The sequence below is a fragment of the Psammomys obesus genome, unplaced genomic scaffold (genome assembly GCF_907164565.1).
Source record: "Psammomys obesus unplaced genomic scaffold, mPsaObe1.curated_primary_1811, whole genome shotgun sequence".
Taxonomy (NCBI): domain Eukaryota; kingdom Metazoa; phylum Chordata; class Mammalia; order Rodentia; family Muridae; genus Psammomys; species Psammomys obesus.
Window position 1 is genome coordinate 2,862,102 of NW_026585687.1, and position 16,794 is coordinate 2,878,895.

Genomic DNA, 16,794 nt, shown 5'->3' on the forward strand with positions numbered 1-16,794 from the left:
ACATGGGTAGGAAAAAAGAGTGATAAATAGGGCAAAAGTTAGAAGTTGTCTGCAATAAATCTTTGTCTTCTGTATTTTTCTGCCTCCATTTTCAAGAGCCTTTATGATTATTTGGAAACAAGTTGGGCCACCCACCTCCATCTCAGAATCAACTGATTAGCACCTTAAGTCCCATCCACAACCAGAATTCTCCCTTGCTTTGGAAAGTAATACATTTGGGAAGTAGCAGGCTTCTAATGTAGATCTACCTGCACCATCATTTAATTCCACACGCTGCACTATGGCTTAGGTGGAGCTATGAACTCTTTGTTGTGTAAAAGTACAACACACCGTTTCTTAGAAGGTGCCTGTTCTGAATTCTGTTCTTTGCTGCTTGCATTTGTTTCACCAACTGCCTCATTCTTAATGTCTGCACGTTTCTATTCCAGATGCCACTATGGTTGTCTCTGTTTGTGGTATAGGCATGGAATCTGGGTCCCTGCGTGGGCTAGACCAGTGCTCCACCACTCTGCTATAATCGGAGCCCTCTACTTAGCTTTATTACTTCTTTTAATTAATCAGTTAATTTATTTATTTTGGGTTTTGAGACAGGGTTTCTCTTTGTAGCCCTGGCTGTCCCAGAACTCACTCTGTACGCCGGGCTGTCATCGAACTCACAGAGGTCCACATGCCTCTGCCTCCTAAGTACTGAGATTAAAGGTGTGCACCACCACCGCTTGGCAATTTATTTAAAGTTTTATTAATTTTTACATTTGTGTAGGTCTATTTTGAGGTTCAGGCTTTTGGTTCACAGACCCAGCCAGTGATCATTTTTCTGCTAATTTGAGCTGAATATTTATTTCTTGCAGCTGAAATAAGTCATTTCTCTCAATAAATTTTAACATATTTTTACTTGTGCGTGTGTGTCTATGCGAATGTATGCTACAGTGTGTGCAGGTTTCCACAGCAGCCAGAAGAGGGTGCTGGGTATCTTGGGACTAGAGTTAAAAGGTAGTTTAGCCACCCAACACAAAGACTTGAGAAAAAAAACACAGATCTAGTGTATGAGCAATATGTGCTCTTAACTACTGAGCCATCTCTCCAGCCCCGTCTGTCTGGTTCTGAGACTGAGTTTTGTTGTGGGGCCAGGCTGGTCTCCGCACTCAGGATTATCCTGTGTGAGCCTACTCATGACGGGAATACAGGTCTTTCACAAGAGTGATCTTTATTGGGCAGAACCAAGAATAATCAGTTTCCTTAACTCTTTAGGCATGTCATATGGTGACTAACTGAGCTTATGAGGAAGTACTGAACATAGGTAGGAAGAGTACTTAAACCAGGAGCTCAAGGCTAGCCTGGGCAACATAAAAGATCTCTATGTTCAAAACAATGAGTTGTGACATCTGGCTTTTTTTGACACCTGCTTTGCAGGAAATGAAGGAAGAAAGCATCACATACCCTGGGTGCTGCTAGCAGGGGACACAAGAAAACCTTGTAAACACCCACAGGGAGGATAATTTTCCTTTTTAAGGCTTTGCCTCAGATAAAAGATCAAAATGTTGAAGGACTGTGGACAGTTTTGAAACAGCCAGGCCTAAGTGGTAGTGCAAGGAAAAGTTTGTGTTGCTCTGCCACAAAGTTAGCCACGAGCTCCGAAAGCCGTATTTTTTTTTTTTGTCTATTCATGAGCATTTTTTAAATTTTTTTTAACTTTTTTAAATTTTTTATTAATTACACTTTATTCATTTTGTATCCCCCCATAAGCCCCTCCCTCCTCCCCTCCCGATCCCACCCTCCCTCCCCTTTCTGCATGCATGCCCCTCCCCAAGTCTCTTCTAATTAGTGTAACGCTGTGCACAGAATTCTATTGTTCTAACTCTATTTCCTAACCTGTAAACCAAGGCAAAGAAAACACAGCTGAACATAATGCTTGTGACATTCAGAGCATTTAACAAAGTCTGTTTGTTGGGTGAGAGATTCTGAGGGGTAACATGACAGAAAACTGGGTTGGGATGATTGTAGTGTATTTATATTATTTTGCAATCTTTTTTTTTCCCCCAAATATGTAAGCTAGTTATGGTCCTTCCAGCACATGTCTATACCACAAGAATAGTGTTACCTATTGATACTTGAATTTTTTTTTTTTTTTTTTGGTTTAGTTTATGTGTGTTTCATCTGCATGAATGTATTGCGGCACAAACGTGCCTGGTGCCCACAATGGTCAGAAAGGGGTGTCAGATCACTTGGAACTAGAGTTACAGATGGTCACTATGTGGGTGCTTGGGATGTGACCTCATCCCCTGCAAGAGCAACAAAGGCTCTTAACCACTGAGCCAACTCTGTAGTCCCATAGAGTTTTAACATTGAGCCTTCCATTTTGTAACTACATTGGCATTTTTTCATTCTCTGGTTCTGAAGTGCTTTCCTACAGAGACCTGACTGGCCCAAGGCAGGCTGAGTGAATCCATCCTGGGCACCGGACAGAGAAACACAAAGCTCTCAGATCCTATCAGTTTAGCCCATGCTAAGTGTGGTGAAAGAAAAACCTTTTAAACAAATTAAATATCCCTTTGAAACTAAATCCTGAGGCCAATGGGCTGGATGCCAAATTAAAGGCTTAGGGGATACACCGGGGTCTTCCCCTTTCATGCTATGTGTATTGTTTTCAGTTCACACCCCTACCCCTTCATTTTGGTTCACATATTCTTCCACTTCCCAAGAGCAGTGCTCATTTTATGAAAGGTCAGTAAAAATTACTCTGAAAATGTACCTAACATTCTCTTAACAGACTTAAAAAAAAAAAAAAAGAAAAGAAAGAACCAAGTGGAATCAAATGTAGTAAAGAGGAAAAAGACATAGGTGTGGCAGGTGCTGAATTCTCTTCTTTTCGTTGTTTTCCTGCTTGTAAAGGGAGAGGTTGGACTACAATCCTTCCATCCAGCATCTTTTGATTGTAAGAAGAGGCCTCCCCTTAAGCATTCTAAGGGCACTGTGCTTGCGGAGTAGACTTGCAAGGAAAGGGTAAAAACTGGAGGCACTCCATTTCAGCTTACACATTCAGGAATAGTGGGAGCAAGAGGTGGGAAGAGAGGGTGGAAAAATCTACAAATAGAATAGTTTCCTTCGCTGAGTCGGATACACTCAAAGCAGCCTTGCTTCACTATAGCCTTTAGAGCCCAACCTCTCCCAGATGTATTGTTGAAAAGCTAAGAGCTGGGGCTGAACTAACAAGACCTCTGGTAGATCTCAAGCACAGCTTCCGCCTCCGTTTCTTGAGTTTGGTATTGTTTTCACTGACGTGTATTCAGCAGGCTCAACACAAGCTTCTACCTGCTTTCCTGCTGGCATGCCAGGACAAGCATATACAGAAAAAAAAAAATAAATCATGATTTCATTCTTCTATTAGTTTGCTTCATGTTTGTCACACAACTGAACTATGATCCTATACCTCTGAAGAAGATACATGCTGCTAGTGTCCCTGTAAAGATTGCCTCCTGCTCACTAGAAACTTCATCCAGACTGGACCATTTATGTATTGCTTTAAGCTAGTTTTTATTTTTTCAGTTGTAAACAATGAAATGGGAAGTTATCAATTATTTGCTTTTAAAAGCTGACTTCTCGAAGGCCCCTTTATATTTACCTCGCTGTCCTCTCACACTCATTCCAACCACGAAGCTACAACTTAAGAATCAGCCCCATGGAAACATGCTTTTTCCATTTTCTGCAATGAGTTCCAGAGGCAGTAAGAACCACACAGTTCTTTGGAGTGCCTCTGGGCAAAAGATAATGGAGGTTACAGCTAGTGGAAGTGGTTATTAGAGCCAATTACAATGTGACTTATCTGTTTTGTCATTTAAATGCCTCTTAGACTTCGCATTTTTTCTAAACAAGAGGAAAAGAAAAGGTATAGCTTAGTTAGGGAGAGGGTTAGCCAAAGGGAAAGGATTTCAAAAGCTGTTCAAAACTCACCCTGTAACCTTGGACAAACATATAGCCTTTTGGCTTCCCAGTGCTTTGCTCACTGAGAGATCTTTTGTGTTCCAGTCCCTTGCCTTCTAGCAGGTACTTATAGTCCCCCCTCTTCATGAAGGATCCAGAGACTTTAACTGGAATATTTCTTGTATTTCTTATCTGCAATGGATTTGACTCTGCTCTCATTTTTAGTTTGTCATGAAAACAATGTAGTTACTTTCTTCATAACTATCACAGACATGAGTTAATACATAATAACCCCAAAGCACTTTGATATTTTTCAGAGAACCTTATATGAATCAGTCTCAAAGAAAAGTAACAGATCAAGATTTTTGAAGGATTGGCTTGATGTTGGGCATGGCAACTCACACTTCTAACTCCAGCACCTAGAAGCGTCAGCCAGGGCTATATACTGAGACCCTATATCCAAAGACCAAAAGAGATTTGGCTTGAGAAAAGCTTTTTGCATAGGAACAAAGATATCATTAATGGACATATAATTTTGAAAAACTAAGCAAACAGTAAGTGAAATCTTATGAGCAAAATTGGAAATTCTGACATCTGGCCTCCTGAGGACACAGGTGAAAGGAAGTAGCAGATTTTCCTTGCAAACGCCATTTAAGCCTCTATCCTACACAATCCCTTAATGCTGGGTTCTTGTCCTTCACATTATCTGTATTCTGGTCTGGTCTTGTAGTCTGCAATCTTTCTTTACTTTGCATTCTAACCCATTCAAGTTACTCCACCCTAAATCTTCATCTTTACCACTATTTTGAACACATCACCTGCTTTACAAACCCTAGTTATGCTCTATATTAAATTACTTGCTCAGTATTTCAAAGCCATCAGTTTACTTTAGCGTCTTTCTCCATCCTTCCTGACCCTTGTTCTCTTTCCTTCAATACTACACTTTCTCTTCCTATACCTGAAACAAGGTCCATCATCTCCCCATCTGATAAGCCACCTCTCTTCATCACTGTTGAAAGCCAGCACCTATTTAATATGATGATTATAAGGATGGAGCCGGGCACACTGGAACAGGTACAGTTTTCTTAGTAGTCATCTGATCCCTCAGAGATGACAGCCAAACTCCTGCCCTCTCCTGGTTCCTCTGCCAGTGAAGGGCAGTACAGGCACACTGTCCAGGAGAATGTTAAAGTGTTACCTTTGCCAAACAGATTGTGATGTGCCCTGAGAATGAAGGCTATGTTCTTACTCTTGGAGGCTTCCATTTACATGCTCTTCCTTGGCAAAGAAATGTATGCAGTAGTCGCCACCACACAATCACCCTGTCCAGGGGCAATTAACTCAGCTGAGGTCTACAGGGTCAGGTAGGTAATTCCAGAGAGGGCTGTACGGACCCTGACAATGTTGTAGCGGTGTGTACACACTGGAGACAGACTCTCCGGGGTTGAGGTACTACTACATGCTTAGACCCAACACTAGTGATTTCTTAGTCTAATTACTCAGCAGATATCAAGCAAGTGTTTTAGAAATTTTAAATGGCGTGCCCAGACGAAAGCATTTCTGTAACCTGTTAACCCTTCTGGGGTTGGCTCAGTTACAGTTTCTGGGGGTTGTGGGACAATGGTAGACTTATTTCTCTAAGGATAGATTTGACTTTGAAGACATGAGATTGAGTCTGATGGTAGAGACTGGACTGGTAGAGACCTGAATATAACTTTGAATGAAACAAATATGTAAAGGAATCACAGTTATGTGGTACCTTCCTCTGAGGAAATCCTTGTTACTAGGACAAGTAATTAATTGCTTTTCAAGTTTTGTCAAGAAAGTGAGTTTATGCAAAAAAAAAAAAAAAGGGGGGGGGGGGGGGCAATGATCAGGAAGTCTGAAAACTGACTTCTTTGAAGAAGGTGCTATGATTTCTACGTATCTGCTAGGGCTTCTTGGGCAGTGATCACCCACAACAAGGGTAGGAAGTAGCCCTGTTTGACTTAAATGAGTGGCACAGCTGTGGGGAAGCAGAGAATGGTGATGGATTTACACAAAGACAACCAAAACTGAAACAACACACACAAGGCTTCCTGGTATGTAAATTCTTTTTGAGGTTAGAGATCTCCTTTTACAGAATTTAGTATATAACAGATTCAAAAACCAAACTTCTTGACCTCCCAAATAGTAAACAACTAAATGTGCAAAAGAACCACCATTAAACAGGACATCAAAAGCTATACATTTTCTATGAAACAGTATGTGCACAGATTTTTCAAAGCTGTGAAAATGCAATAAAGAGCACAACACATTTTGGTCACTTTATTAAATGACATTAAATAGTTTAAGTTTCAACTACTAAACAGCACTTTGAATGGTGAAAACACAGATAGTATATTGTCATACTTGAACGCTTTTCTTTAAAAACACAATTCCAGTCCTTATATATATATTACAAAACAGCCTTAAAGGAAGAAGTGACGTCTTTTCTACAGTACTTAAGATACTCAATACAGAACTGAGAAGCAGTCTAACAGAAACAACGGCAAGTCTTCACAGCTGGATGACTTCAGCAGCCAAAGCTGGATGATGGACTGAAACGTTACTATACAACTGGGACAGACATGTACAATATCACGATTCTAGGCCAAACGCTTTACACCCAAAGAAATAAAACAGGTTACAAAATGTGGAGAATTTAGCAGGCAAAACTGTATTACAAGCAACATTTTAAGTTGTCATTTTTAAGCCATTGCAACTATTTAAAACATCTAAAACAAATATAAAAATGAGCTTTTTAGTATCTTATATGGTTTTTTTGTCTTTAAATATTTGTTAAAACTTGATGTTATACTCAAAGTACATATATCATGTTGCTAAAATGTCAAGTGAGAAGAGTGTATGCAAAGTGGTCCAAGATTTATTTCAAACGCCCTGTTTCCAATTAGTCCTTCTAATTACTACTCTTCAAGTTATAGCTTCATCCATTGTGAAAACGGACTAGAAGGTTGCCTAAAATTTTCACATCCTATGTCTTTGAGTAAATAATTAGACCATGTTGAAAATTCCCAGGCCTAGTAAATCAGTTTTAAAGTATTCTGATAACAGTTGGCCAGAGCATACTGCTTTCAAATATTTATCTCACAAATCTTGCTTCTTTCATTTCTTCCAAAGTAAACACACACCTGCTCCCTAATTAAAGAAAGTTGATTATATGGCTGGCACAATATCCAAAGGCATGGAGTTCATTAGTGTGTTTTATCATGGGAAGGTGGAGCCACCAAACCTAATATAATCTCCATCATAAACCCAGTGAGTATGGATATTTTAACCACTGGTTCTTACAAGATAAAAGTGGAAATCTTTTATTATCCAAACAACTAAAACCAGTTTTAGCATATGTTCAATTCAATCAACTCCAGTGATGCCTAGAACAAATACTCCACCCAGCTTTTCTTTAGCTGTTTCTACTACTTGTTTTACACCATCTCAAAAATGGTATTGCCATGATGGGTCGACTCCCATACTCAAACACAATTGGGCTATTGACACTTAAGCAATCAAACTGAACATAATTATAAGTTGTTTTTTTTTTTTTTTTTACACAAACCTGGATCTAAAAATAAAAATACAATGGAGTATTAGGTGAATTAACATTATGCAAGAAGAAGAAGGAGAAGAAGAGGAGGAGAAGATCATCATCATCAACCCAGAAATCACAACTGGGGAGAAAAATCAACATTGAAAATGATTTATTAAAATGTAAAGGAACTTGAAAAAAGAAACACGGTGATGAGTAAAAAGAAGAGCATAGAAGCCAGTGATCCTTATCTTTAAGAGGAATTATTTCACAATACTGACAGTACTGGGGACTGTTAAAGCACATTCCTCATGTGAACTTAAAAGTCAGCAAAGGTTCTGCCATTTTGCTGATGTTTACAAAACAGGGTGTGAGCTTGAAACCACAACTTCGGCACTAACCTCTTCAAGTGCTCTAACTTGATTTTCTTAGTTTGCATCCCACTGCCAGCAACAGGATGAAGCACCAGCACTGGCACCATGGCTGATGGATGTATTTCCATTAGTGCCAGGAGACAGGAAACTCATGTGCAGAGGATAATCCACAACCCTGAAATCTTACCGGTAATTACTTCAGCACATACAACTGAAAATTAAAAATGGCAGAAAGACTAAATAAGAAAAAGGAATTTTCTCATCTTAGACTGTACTTAAGGCTGTTTATACAATGCTAAGATAACGGCAAGGCTCCTCCAACTTTAGAGTAGTAGTATTTAAGAATATTGCACACTTCTGTGTCTAAGATAATCCTTAGATCTACCTTTTAATCACAGAGACAATATAGGAGGAGCCCAGTTTCAGACTTCAGTCAAAAGAATATTAAAACCATTTCAACCACTCTAATCAAGAAATGGATTAAGTACAAAAGTATTTTGTAACTAGAGGAATCAACTCTAAGAACTCAGCTGTGTGTTTTTATATGTAAAGAGCGAATATATAAATCTTTATTAATTTCTAAATTCATTAATTTTATGACAATTTTATGGTTGCTAAAAGCAGGCATAAAAATTTAGAGAGGAAATCTGTGGAGCTGTTTCTGTTATGGAAGGATTTGTTTTCACTGAAAACAATTGGAAATATCTTCTGTACTCAATGTGTGTAAGAAGACTGTAGGCAACATCACTGACAAACGTCAGAGAGAAATGGTATGCCCTATTTAAAAAAATTTAAAACTAATATGTAAGATTGGCATTTCAGGGGTCCAAACTATTTATACAGTTGAGTTCTGTTAAGTCATTGATTCCTAAAAAAATAAAAGATCTTTTTATGATTTTAATAATCCTTTAAACTTTTAGTGCAAAATCACATTGATTTCCCTTGGGAAGGTCCTGGATTTTTGCTTCTCATTGGGGGTGGTGCACGCTGTAAGGGTGGTGGCTGCAAACCACCAGCCACCGACTGATACATTCCTCTCATATCAATCTGCTGGTAGTTAGGAGGAGTCATGATTAAATTTGGAGGCTTTGGCATCATTAGGTGACTCAGTGTTGCTTGCTGGTAAGTCATTTGTTGCTGTTGCTGCTGATTGTACTGCTGCTGGAGCCTTCTGTTCATAAGTATTCGCTGAACACAGCTGATTAGCTGAAGAGAGAAAAGGGAGCTGTATATATACAAGTATATGTCCCGCCTCAAAGAGGCAAGTATCAAGTTTTGAGTTGAAATCAATTTGTTAAGGGAGTACCATACCAAAAGAAAAATCACCATTACTAATTTGATGGCATTCGCAGGACCATTACTGTAGAAACCAGTTAGTAACACCATTTAGTACTAACTTTTCTTAATGACTTGACTATTGTATTGCAGGCAGCATAAAGGTTAGTTGCCATAGTAACTTGTCCTGTACTATTAGTCTCAAGTATTAGTTACAGCACTTTTTGTCAACTCTCCTTTCTTTGCCATTCTCTTGAATATTTCACATGATGACAAATAAACATTTTAGTGGCAAACACCAAAAGGAAAAGCATTTTCAGTAGGAATAAAAGCCTTAAATTCCCTAAGATAAATTTAAAACCACGCATTTCCACAGTGCTTTCAAAGTAAAATCATGCCACAGAAATCAATTCCCCAGTGTCAAGACTCTGCTGGGAACGATAATCAAGGATCACAGAATATGGTAGCTTTCAGAAGATTCAGGCAACTTAGTAGGTGCTTCACATCATTCAGGACACTACCATCTCCAAATGAATACACTAAAATGCCTACTTTTAGAAGATAATAGAAAGTGACAGAAGCAAAAGTGTTGAGACAGTTCTAAATGTCCAAAATAGATAAAAACAAAATTATAAAAAAAAAAAAAAAACTGGAAGAACCCACTGTGGCATCACTCTTTTAGCCAAATATCTCTCAACTCTACTAGTCTTGAGAAAACAATCAATGGCCATTCATTCTATATGGCCATTACATTCATACCAACTAATTACAAACTGAAGAAAATCTAGCCGAGCCTAGAGACAGAGTTCTTACCATCTGTTGTTTTGTCAGTACGTCGTTGTAGATTGCTTCTCTTCGTTTCACGTCAAGCTCCTGGCTGGCTTGTCTACTTAATGCTAATGCTTGTACTTGGGCCTCAGAGAGATTCATGTTTTCTTTCCACTAAAAGAAAGACATTTCTATTTACTCCTTATAACTGTACAATTAAAGGGACATTATTAAAGTACCTAAATATGTTCCCATGTGAGGAGAGCAGGGTACTAAGCTGTCTAATGTATATGAGTTGACTTCCCCTGGAGTAAGAACTATTTGGATTTAACTTGTGTAACTGCTCCATTAAAATGTGTTTATACATAAAAACAATGCATACATTTCTATGCTTGATATCTCAATTCTTATATTTTACCCATTTCTCCTTTATGTCAACATCTAGGAAAAACGTATCAATTACAGTTTGAAACTGTTAACCAGCTTCCTGGAACTTTACTATTTTGAATCAAAGTATAAGGATGACATTATTTTTCCCACAGAAAGTAGAGAAATGAACAAAAGTTAAAACAAACGATGTGAGGTGCACATAAATAGGAAGCTGAAGTAAGATAACTATCGCTCTGCTTACTACAGTTGAAATGATATCTTCAAGAGGCTGAATCCTCACTGCCGTCACACTGTTTGTTGCTTCTACAACCTTTTCTCTTCCTTGATTAATAAGATCCTAGAAGGATAGAAGAAATAAGCTATATAGGGCAGAAAGACAGCATAGCTTTAAAGTGTACAGATCATTCCTCTCGCCAATTTATATAGCACTTGACTTAAAACCTAAACAGTTGGAGAGAATAGCAAAATTCAGTACCTACAAGTAAAACTCAGTGTGCAAAAGACATTTTAGGAAAATATGATTTGGGGGTTTATTGAATCAATTAACTTAAATGAACCCATGAGCAAATTTTAAAAATGAAGCCATAGATTCAATTAAATTGTTAAACTACAGGCTGGAGAGTTGGCTCAGTGGCTAAGAGCCCTGACTGCTCTTCCAGAAGACACAGGTTCAGTTCCCAGCACCAACATGGCAGCTCACAACCGTCTGTAATTCCAGTTCCAGGGGATCTGATGCTTTCACACAAACATACATGTACGCAAAACAACAGTGCACAAAAATAAAAATAAATTAAAATGTAAAATTTATTAAACTAGTAATATATTTCCTATTTAATTCATAGTTTACTCTAGTTTTAAATCACACACTTCATAATGATGGACAGTAGTGTCCATCTAATGGCACCTTTTCATTGCATGTAAGCTCATGGATGCATTTAACCTGCTTTCAAACATTAAGCAAGTGCTTTGTTTTTCCAGGTATTTTATAAGTGATCAAAGTGCTATTTACCTAGCCATTCAGCTACCTTATTATTCCTTAATTAAAATAATTCAAACTGCATTAAATCAAAGACTGATTTCTTTTTGCTCTTTACAAACTCCATTTTACTATATTAGGTTGGCAAAAAAGGTCAACAAATAAAAGAAAGGTTTCTTGGTCTATTCAGGGTAATCTTTTAGAGAATGTGATATTCCTACATAGGGAACCTGCAACAAGGCAGTTGGAATCGCCTTTAATTCAGTTAAACTACCTTTGTCCTTTACAACTCACCTCCAGCTGTTGATTACTCATTGCTGACAGAGCTCCCAAATTGAAAGGGATATAAGGAGTTTGAGAGCTGAAAGTGACAGGGGGTAAATTGGTCCCAGTCGGTATGTTGAAACGCATGGTCAGGCCCTTAAAAAAAAAAAATTGCACTTTTCACATTGTGACTAAAAACTTGAAATTCTACATCACCTACTGGTTTAGTAAGGAATCTGCTTTCTCAGATCCAGGAAATTATTAACACTCTTCCACACACAAACAAAACACCCTTTTTACCCAAAACCAAGATCTTATTACATAGAAAGGTTAACCCCTAAAGGTGTATTTTTTTTTTCCTGGTAATTCCCACACACTGAGGGAACTCAGTGAATTCTGACGAGACTCCTAACATCATATTAACACTAAAGCAGTCTGGTACAATGAGTTAGGCATTTGAAAAGGATTCAGGTATTAGGATAAGGTTTCCATGCTCAGGCACATTTCTGCTCAAGTGGGCTACTGTTTAAATCAGATACAAATTATTTTAAATAAAATTCTTGGTGGAGATTGACATTAAATGTGCAGCTCTTAATTCAGCAAGGGCTAAACAGAAATGGAATAATTTTTTGAGGTATAAACTGCTTTCTTTTCCCTACCTGACAACTGAGTGCAGCCAAACCCCTTAAATTGAGATTCCTAACTGGTAGCCTATACCCGAGGACCAACTGCAATAATATGTCTTCCTTCAGATATGACCCCTCAACTTCTTCATTGCTCTAATGACGGACATAAAGACAGAGACCAAAAAATACCCTTTATTTTGCTTGTTTGTAGTTTATAAACCAGACCACACTCCAAATGTTGACCTCAAATAACCTTCCTGTCTCAGCCTTTCAAGTAGCTTGGACTACAGACTCTATACCTAGTTCCAAAAGTAGTTTTTGTTGGTAGTATATCTTTATGATATAAAATAAGAAAGTTCACTGTGACATCCTCCTATATGTAGACAATGGACAAAAATCATAGTCATTCCTATACATTCCCTTCCTTTCCCTAAACATCTCCCCCCACACAACATTCTGAATGAAATACCTTCTTTTCTGCTTCATATTCAGCCCATGCTGCTTTTCTTTCTTCTTCAGTCAGCTCTTCTTCTTCTTTGTGGTCCAAAAGAGAATCATGTTCATGATATCCTACAATGTGCTCTTTATGTATCTGAAGAAGTTCTGCAAGTATGGTATCCTGTTTTGGAGGGGTGAGATCATAATTATTTTCCCTATCTGGATCATATCTTCACTTGAAAAAGTTAATTCCTTTCAAAAAGGAAATAGAACTGACTTTTAAAAGACATAGCTATAACTAGGACTTTGTAACTCCTCTTGAAATGCAGTATATGCTACTGCCTTTGCTGAAATGAGCAAGCTTTTAAAAGACCACACAAAGCATTTCAAGAAAATTTCCTGGTAGAACACAGAGATGCTATGAAACGTACTGCCTAACGTAAAAATAGTTCATCTAAATCTTAGTTACTGGACGGTATCTCACTAGACAAGTTTATCATCACTTGCTCAACCTCTAGAGCAGTTACTAGGACTAGCAGGCAGAGATGTACCTATATCCAAAGATAACAAGACTCCATGACTACCCCAAGCACACTAAATCTAGTTTAATAAAAGAAAATGTAAAAAAAGGAAAGAAACCAGTTAACACGTATTACTTAATTTATGTATTTTTGTTTGTTTTCGTGAAACAGGGTCTCATACAACCCAGACTGGCTTTGAGTTCATAATTGTTGGGACTGTCATGAACCACCATACTCAAGATTGTTTTCTTGAGCCAGATTTTTGCTATGGCCTCAAACTCATGATCCTCCTGCCTCAGCCTCTTCGATGCTGGGATTATAGGCCTCAAATCACTACATCCAGCCTCTAATATTTTCATGGGTGAACATATGAAATAGTACTAGAATAGTTGTTCTCTTATACATCATATAAGTTACACAGCTCAAAGGTTAAAATAGTACCTAGTTTACTTCTGCCTGGTAATAAGTGATAACTGTCACCAAAATTACTATCAGTTCTTTCTCTAACAAAGCTCCAGGAACCAAGACAACTCTACATCACTGGCTCTGGGGCTATCCCACTGATAACTCTGCTTTGAACAGAAGTTAAATATGGATGAAATACTACTTGTTCACAGGTATAACAAGATGCTACAAGAATAGCAGAATACACAGGAACATCTGATTTAAAAAAAAAAACACCATGTCAATTGAATATAATGTTCATTTCTCAATTACAAGCCAATTCAGACATTAACTGTTTACTGTGAAGGAGAAGCCTTTCCAGAAATACATGTGTACATACACCATACAAGTGCCTGAGATATCAGCGAGTTTTATCAGGTTAGTTCTTAACATCCTATAATTTCAAAACCCAAACTTGCTGACTTGAAATGAGGAGAAATTGAGGACCAGGAAGTTAACTTTTCCAATTATACAAGGGACTAGCCGAGACAAGCGACTGAATTTCCCAACATTTAGCCAGTGATTATTATTATATCATATTGCAGAGAATGCTTATTTTCATGAGGCATGGCTCCTCCATTTCCTAGATCCCTTGAAAGATTTTGGACAGTCATAAGGTCTTTCATCTTTCTTTACTTTTAACACTTGTAACTTTTCTTTAACTAGTGTATGTTATTTTTTTGTGATTTATTTATTTTGACTTTATGTATATGGGTGTTTCGCTTGTGTTCATCTGTGTGCACCATGTATATAGCTAGAACCTACAAAGCCCAGGGAGAGCATGGATTACATAGAATTATACGTGGTTGTAAGCGACTATGAAACTGGGTGCTTGGAATCAAACTCAAGTCCCTTACAAGAACAGCCAGTGCTCTCAACTGTTGGGCCATCTCTCCAGCCTCAGTATTAGTTAATTTAATGAAAGAAAATGTAAAAGCCAAAGCAATAACTTGTAAAAGACTAGTTCTTGCTCATACTAAAGCTGACATGGACTACTTGATCATTTTCATTCCAGATTCAAGATTTATTCTATCAAAATGAAACATGATCACCTAATTAAGGTCAGGTAAGGCTGACAATTCAACCTTTGCCCAGGCAATAATGTTCCTTTTGATTCACAGCCAACTGAAATACCAGTAAGTCACAGGAAAAGTTCACATTACTTTGATTTCTACCATTAATAAATTCTGGAGCCTTGCTAACATAGTACCTTCCTCATTCCATCAAGACAAAACTGAAAAGCAAACCAGAAACTCTTTATATTGTTTTTAATGAATTTGAATGTCTCTCTTTTCAAATAAATTAATGAACGTAATACTAGTATCTAACTACATAACCTGGGGACAGCAACCAATAGCATGTTATGTATTTCTTCATATACTTATACATGTATAAATGGGAATGGATTATTCTTAGTTAAAACCTTGCTATCTTTGCATAGACATCACTTTACAGCAAGCAAGCAAGCAAACAAACAAAAATACCTTTTTTTGATGAGTGAACAGAGCTTACATTATGTCACTGTATAACATAGTAACCTGTGAGTTGTGACCCTTTGGTAAAACTCTATCTCCAAAAATATTTACACTATGATTCATAATAGTAGCAAAATTACAGTTATAAAGTAGCAATAAAATTTTATGGTTGGGGGTCACCACAACATGAGGAACTATGTTTAAAGGGTCACAGCATTGGGAAGATTGAGAAACACTGTATTATACAGAAAGAGCTTCATCAACTATTCCCTTCACATAAGAAAGGAATTAAAATTGTTTTCTTGTGTTATTATGACACCTAAAATGAAATGAATTAGCAGTATACTTTAATAATTTCCTTACATACTGGTTGTACTGACAATTCTCAAGCCCTTTGACAAATTTGTGTATTATGATAATCGTCATTTTAATACCCTAGGGGGATGGCTCAGTTGGTAAAATGCTTGCTTTGCAAGCACAAGGGCCTGAGTTTGGATGTGCGGTACATACATAAAAATCGAGGTATTTGGCTGATGTCCCTGAGAGGACTGCTCATTTCTGAGGGGAGGTAGATCTGTGTGGGAGAGAGGCTGGGAGCAGAGGGGAGGGGAAACTGCAGTTGGGATGTAACATATTAGAGAAGAATAAATAAAAAGCAGAAGCATTTTGAAAAAGAGGAAAAGAAAATAAAAGTCTTGGAGAAAGGAAAGGGGGGAAAAAGCTAGGCATGGCCATGTATGTCTGTAAATCCAGGCCCGAGGATAGAGAAAAAGGAGGGACTCTAGGGATCACGAGCCAGTTAGCTTAACACCAGGTGTGGCAAGACCCCTTCTCAAAAAAAATCAAGATGGAAAGTGCTGACCTCTGGTCAGATGAGCACTCGCAAAAAATCCTGCATATAACCCCAACATGCTCTTTCTTGGGTTTTAAGAATAAAAAACATAATACACACAAACTAAGTCTTTGTCTTAAAAAAAATAGAAAATAGTATATAGTTCAGAGGCAGGAAAGCAGATACCGTTCCCACATCTTTGGCTTTTAAATTAATTGTGGTATTCAATCAATATGAGAAATGAATAATGTGATTAAGAGGGCCAAAAAGTAGTTGTAACAGGATCCTCAGACTAGTTCTTCAGGAAACACAGTCTTGCAAATCCAGAATAAACTATGAAAGTTAAAGTTTTCATCTCATATGAGATACAATCAGTGGAAAGGTTTATTTTCCCCCTTTAAAGCAGAATTTATGTTTGTTGCTATAGTAACACTATTATTGAAAACAATACTGGAACAGAATCTATAATCACTAAGCCAACAGTCATCAAAATGAGGTTTAAATTACATCCAAATGTGTACCTTTACTTTTCTTTGTTTAAACTTTATTTTTGCTTAGATAAGTTATGCCTACAAACTGAAAAAAGCATGGTCTGTATTTCAGCTAACCACCTAAATTAGTTTAAGCTTTAAAATTGACTAGTTCAATTAATAAAACAAAATTAATGATAAATTAAAAGTTTAAATTCATTTATTTAGAACTTTAAAATATTTGGCAAGTTGACAAAAATTCCCATCTAATTAATTCTGAAATCTAACCTTGAAAATAAAATTGTTAAAAAATAATCAAGGCTTTTCCTGGGGGCAGAATAGGAGGTTTGCCATATTTCAAAAATATTTTGCTTACCATCACTTTGAATTTGAGTTTTATAATACCTGCAAATAAAAGGTCAGAGAAAACTTAACTGCCATATGACCCACTCAAAACG

The 16,794-nt window shown here is 37.4% G+C and overlaps 1 protein-coding gene across 3 annotated transcripts in view; it reads right to left on the reverse strand.

Moving 5' to 3' along the window:
- Positions 1-5,993: 5,993 nt before the first annotated feature.
- Positions 5,994-16,794, reverse strand: part of Atrx (ATRX chromatin remodeler) — a 157,812-nt gene continuing 147,011 nt past the window's right edge. For all 3 annotated transcript variants that reach the window (XM_055592594.1, XM_055592586.1, XM_055592578.1), the window contains 5 exons: positions 12,626-12,775; positions 11,561-11,686; positions 10,532-10,627; positions 9,946-10,074; positions 5,994-9,063 (listed from right to left, as the gene is read on the reverse strand). In XM_055592594.1, the coding sequence (XP_055448569.1) occupies positions 8,785-9,063; positions 9,946-10,074; positions 10,532-10,627; positions 11,561-11,686; positions 12,626-12,775 (780 nt within the window). In that variant the 3' untranslated portion in view covers positions 5,994-8,784. The remainder of the gene's footprint in view (positions 9,064-9,945; positions 10,075-10,531; positions 10,628-11,560; positions 11,687-12,625; positions 12,776-16,794) is intronic.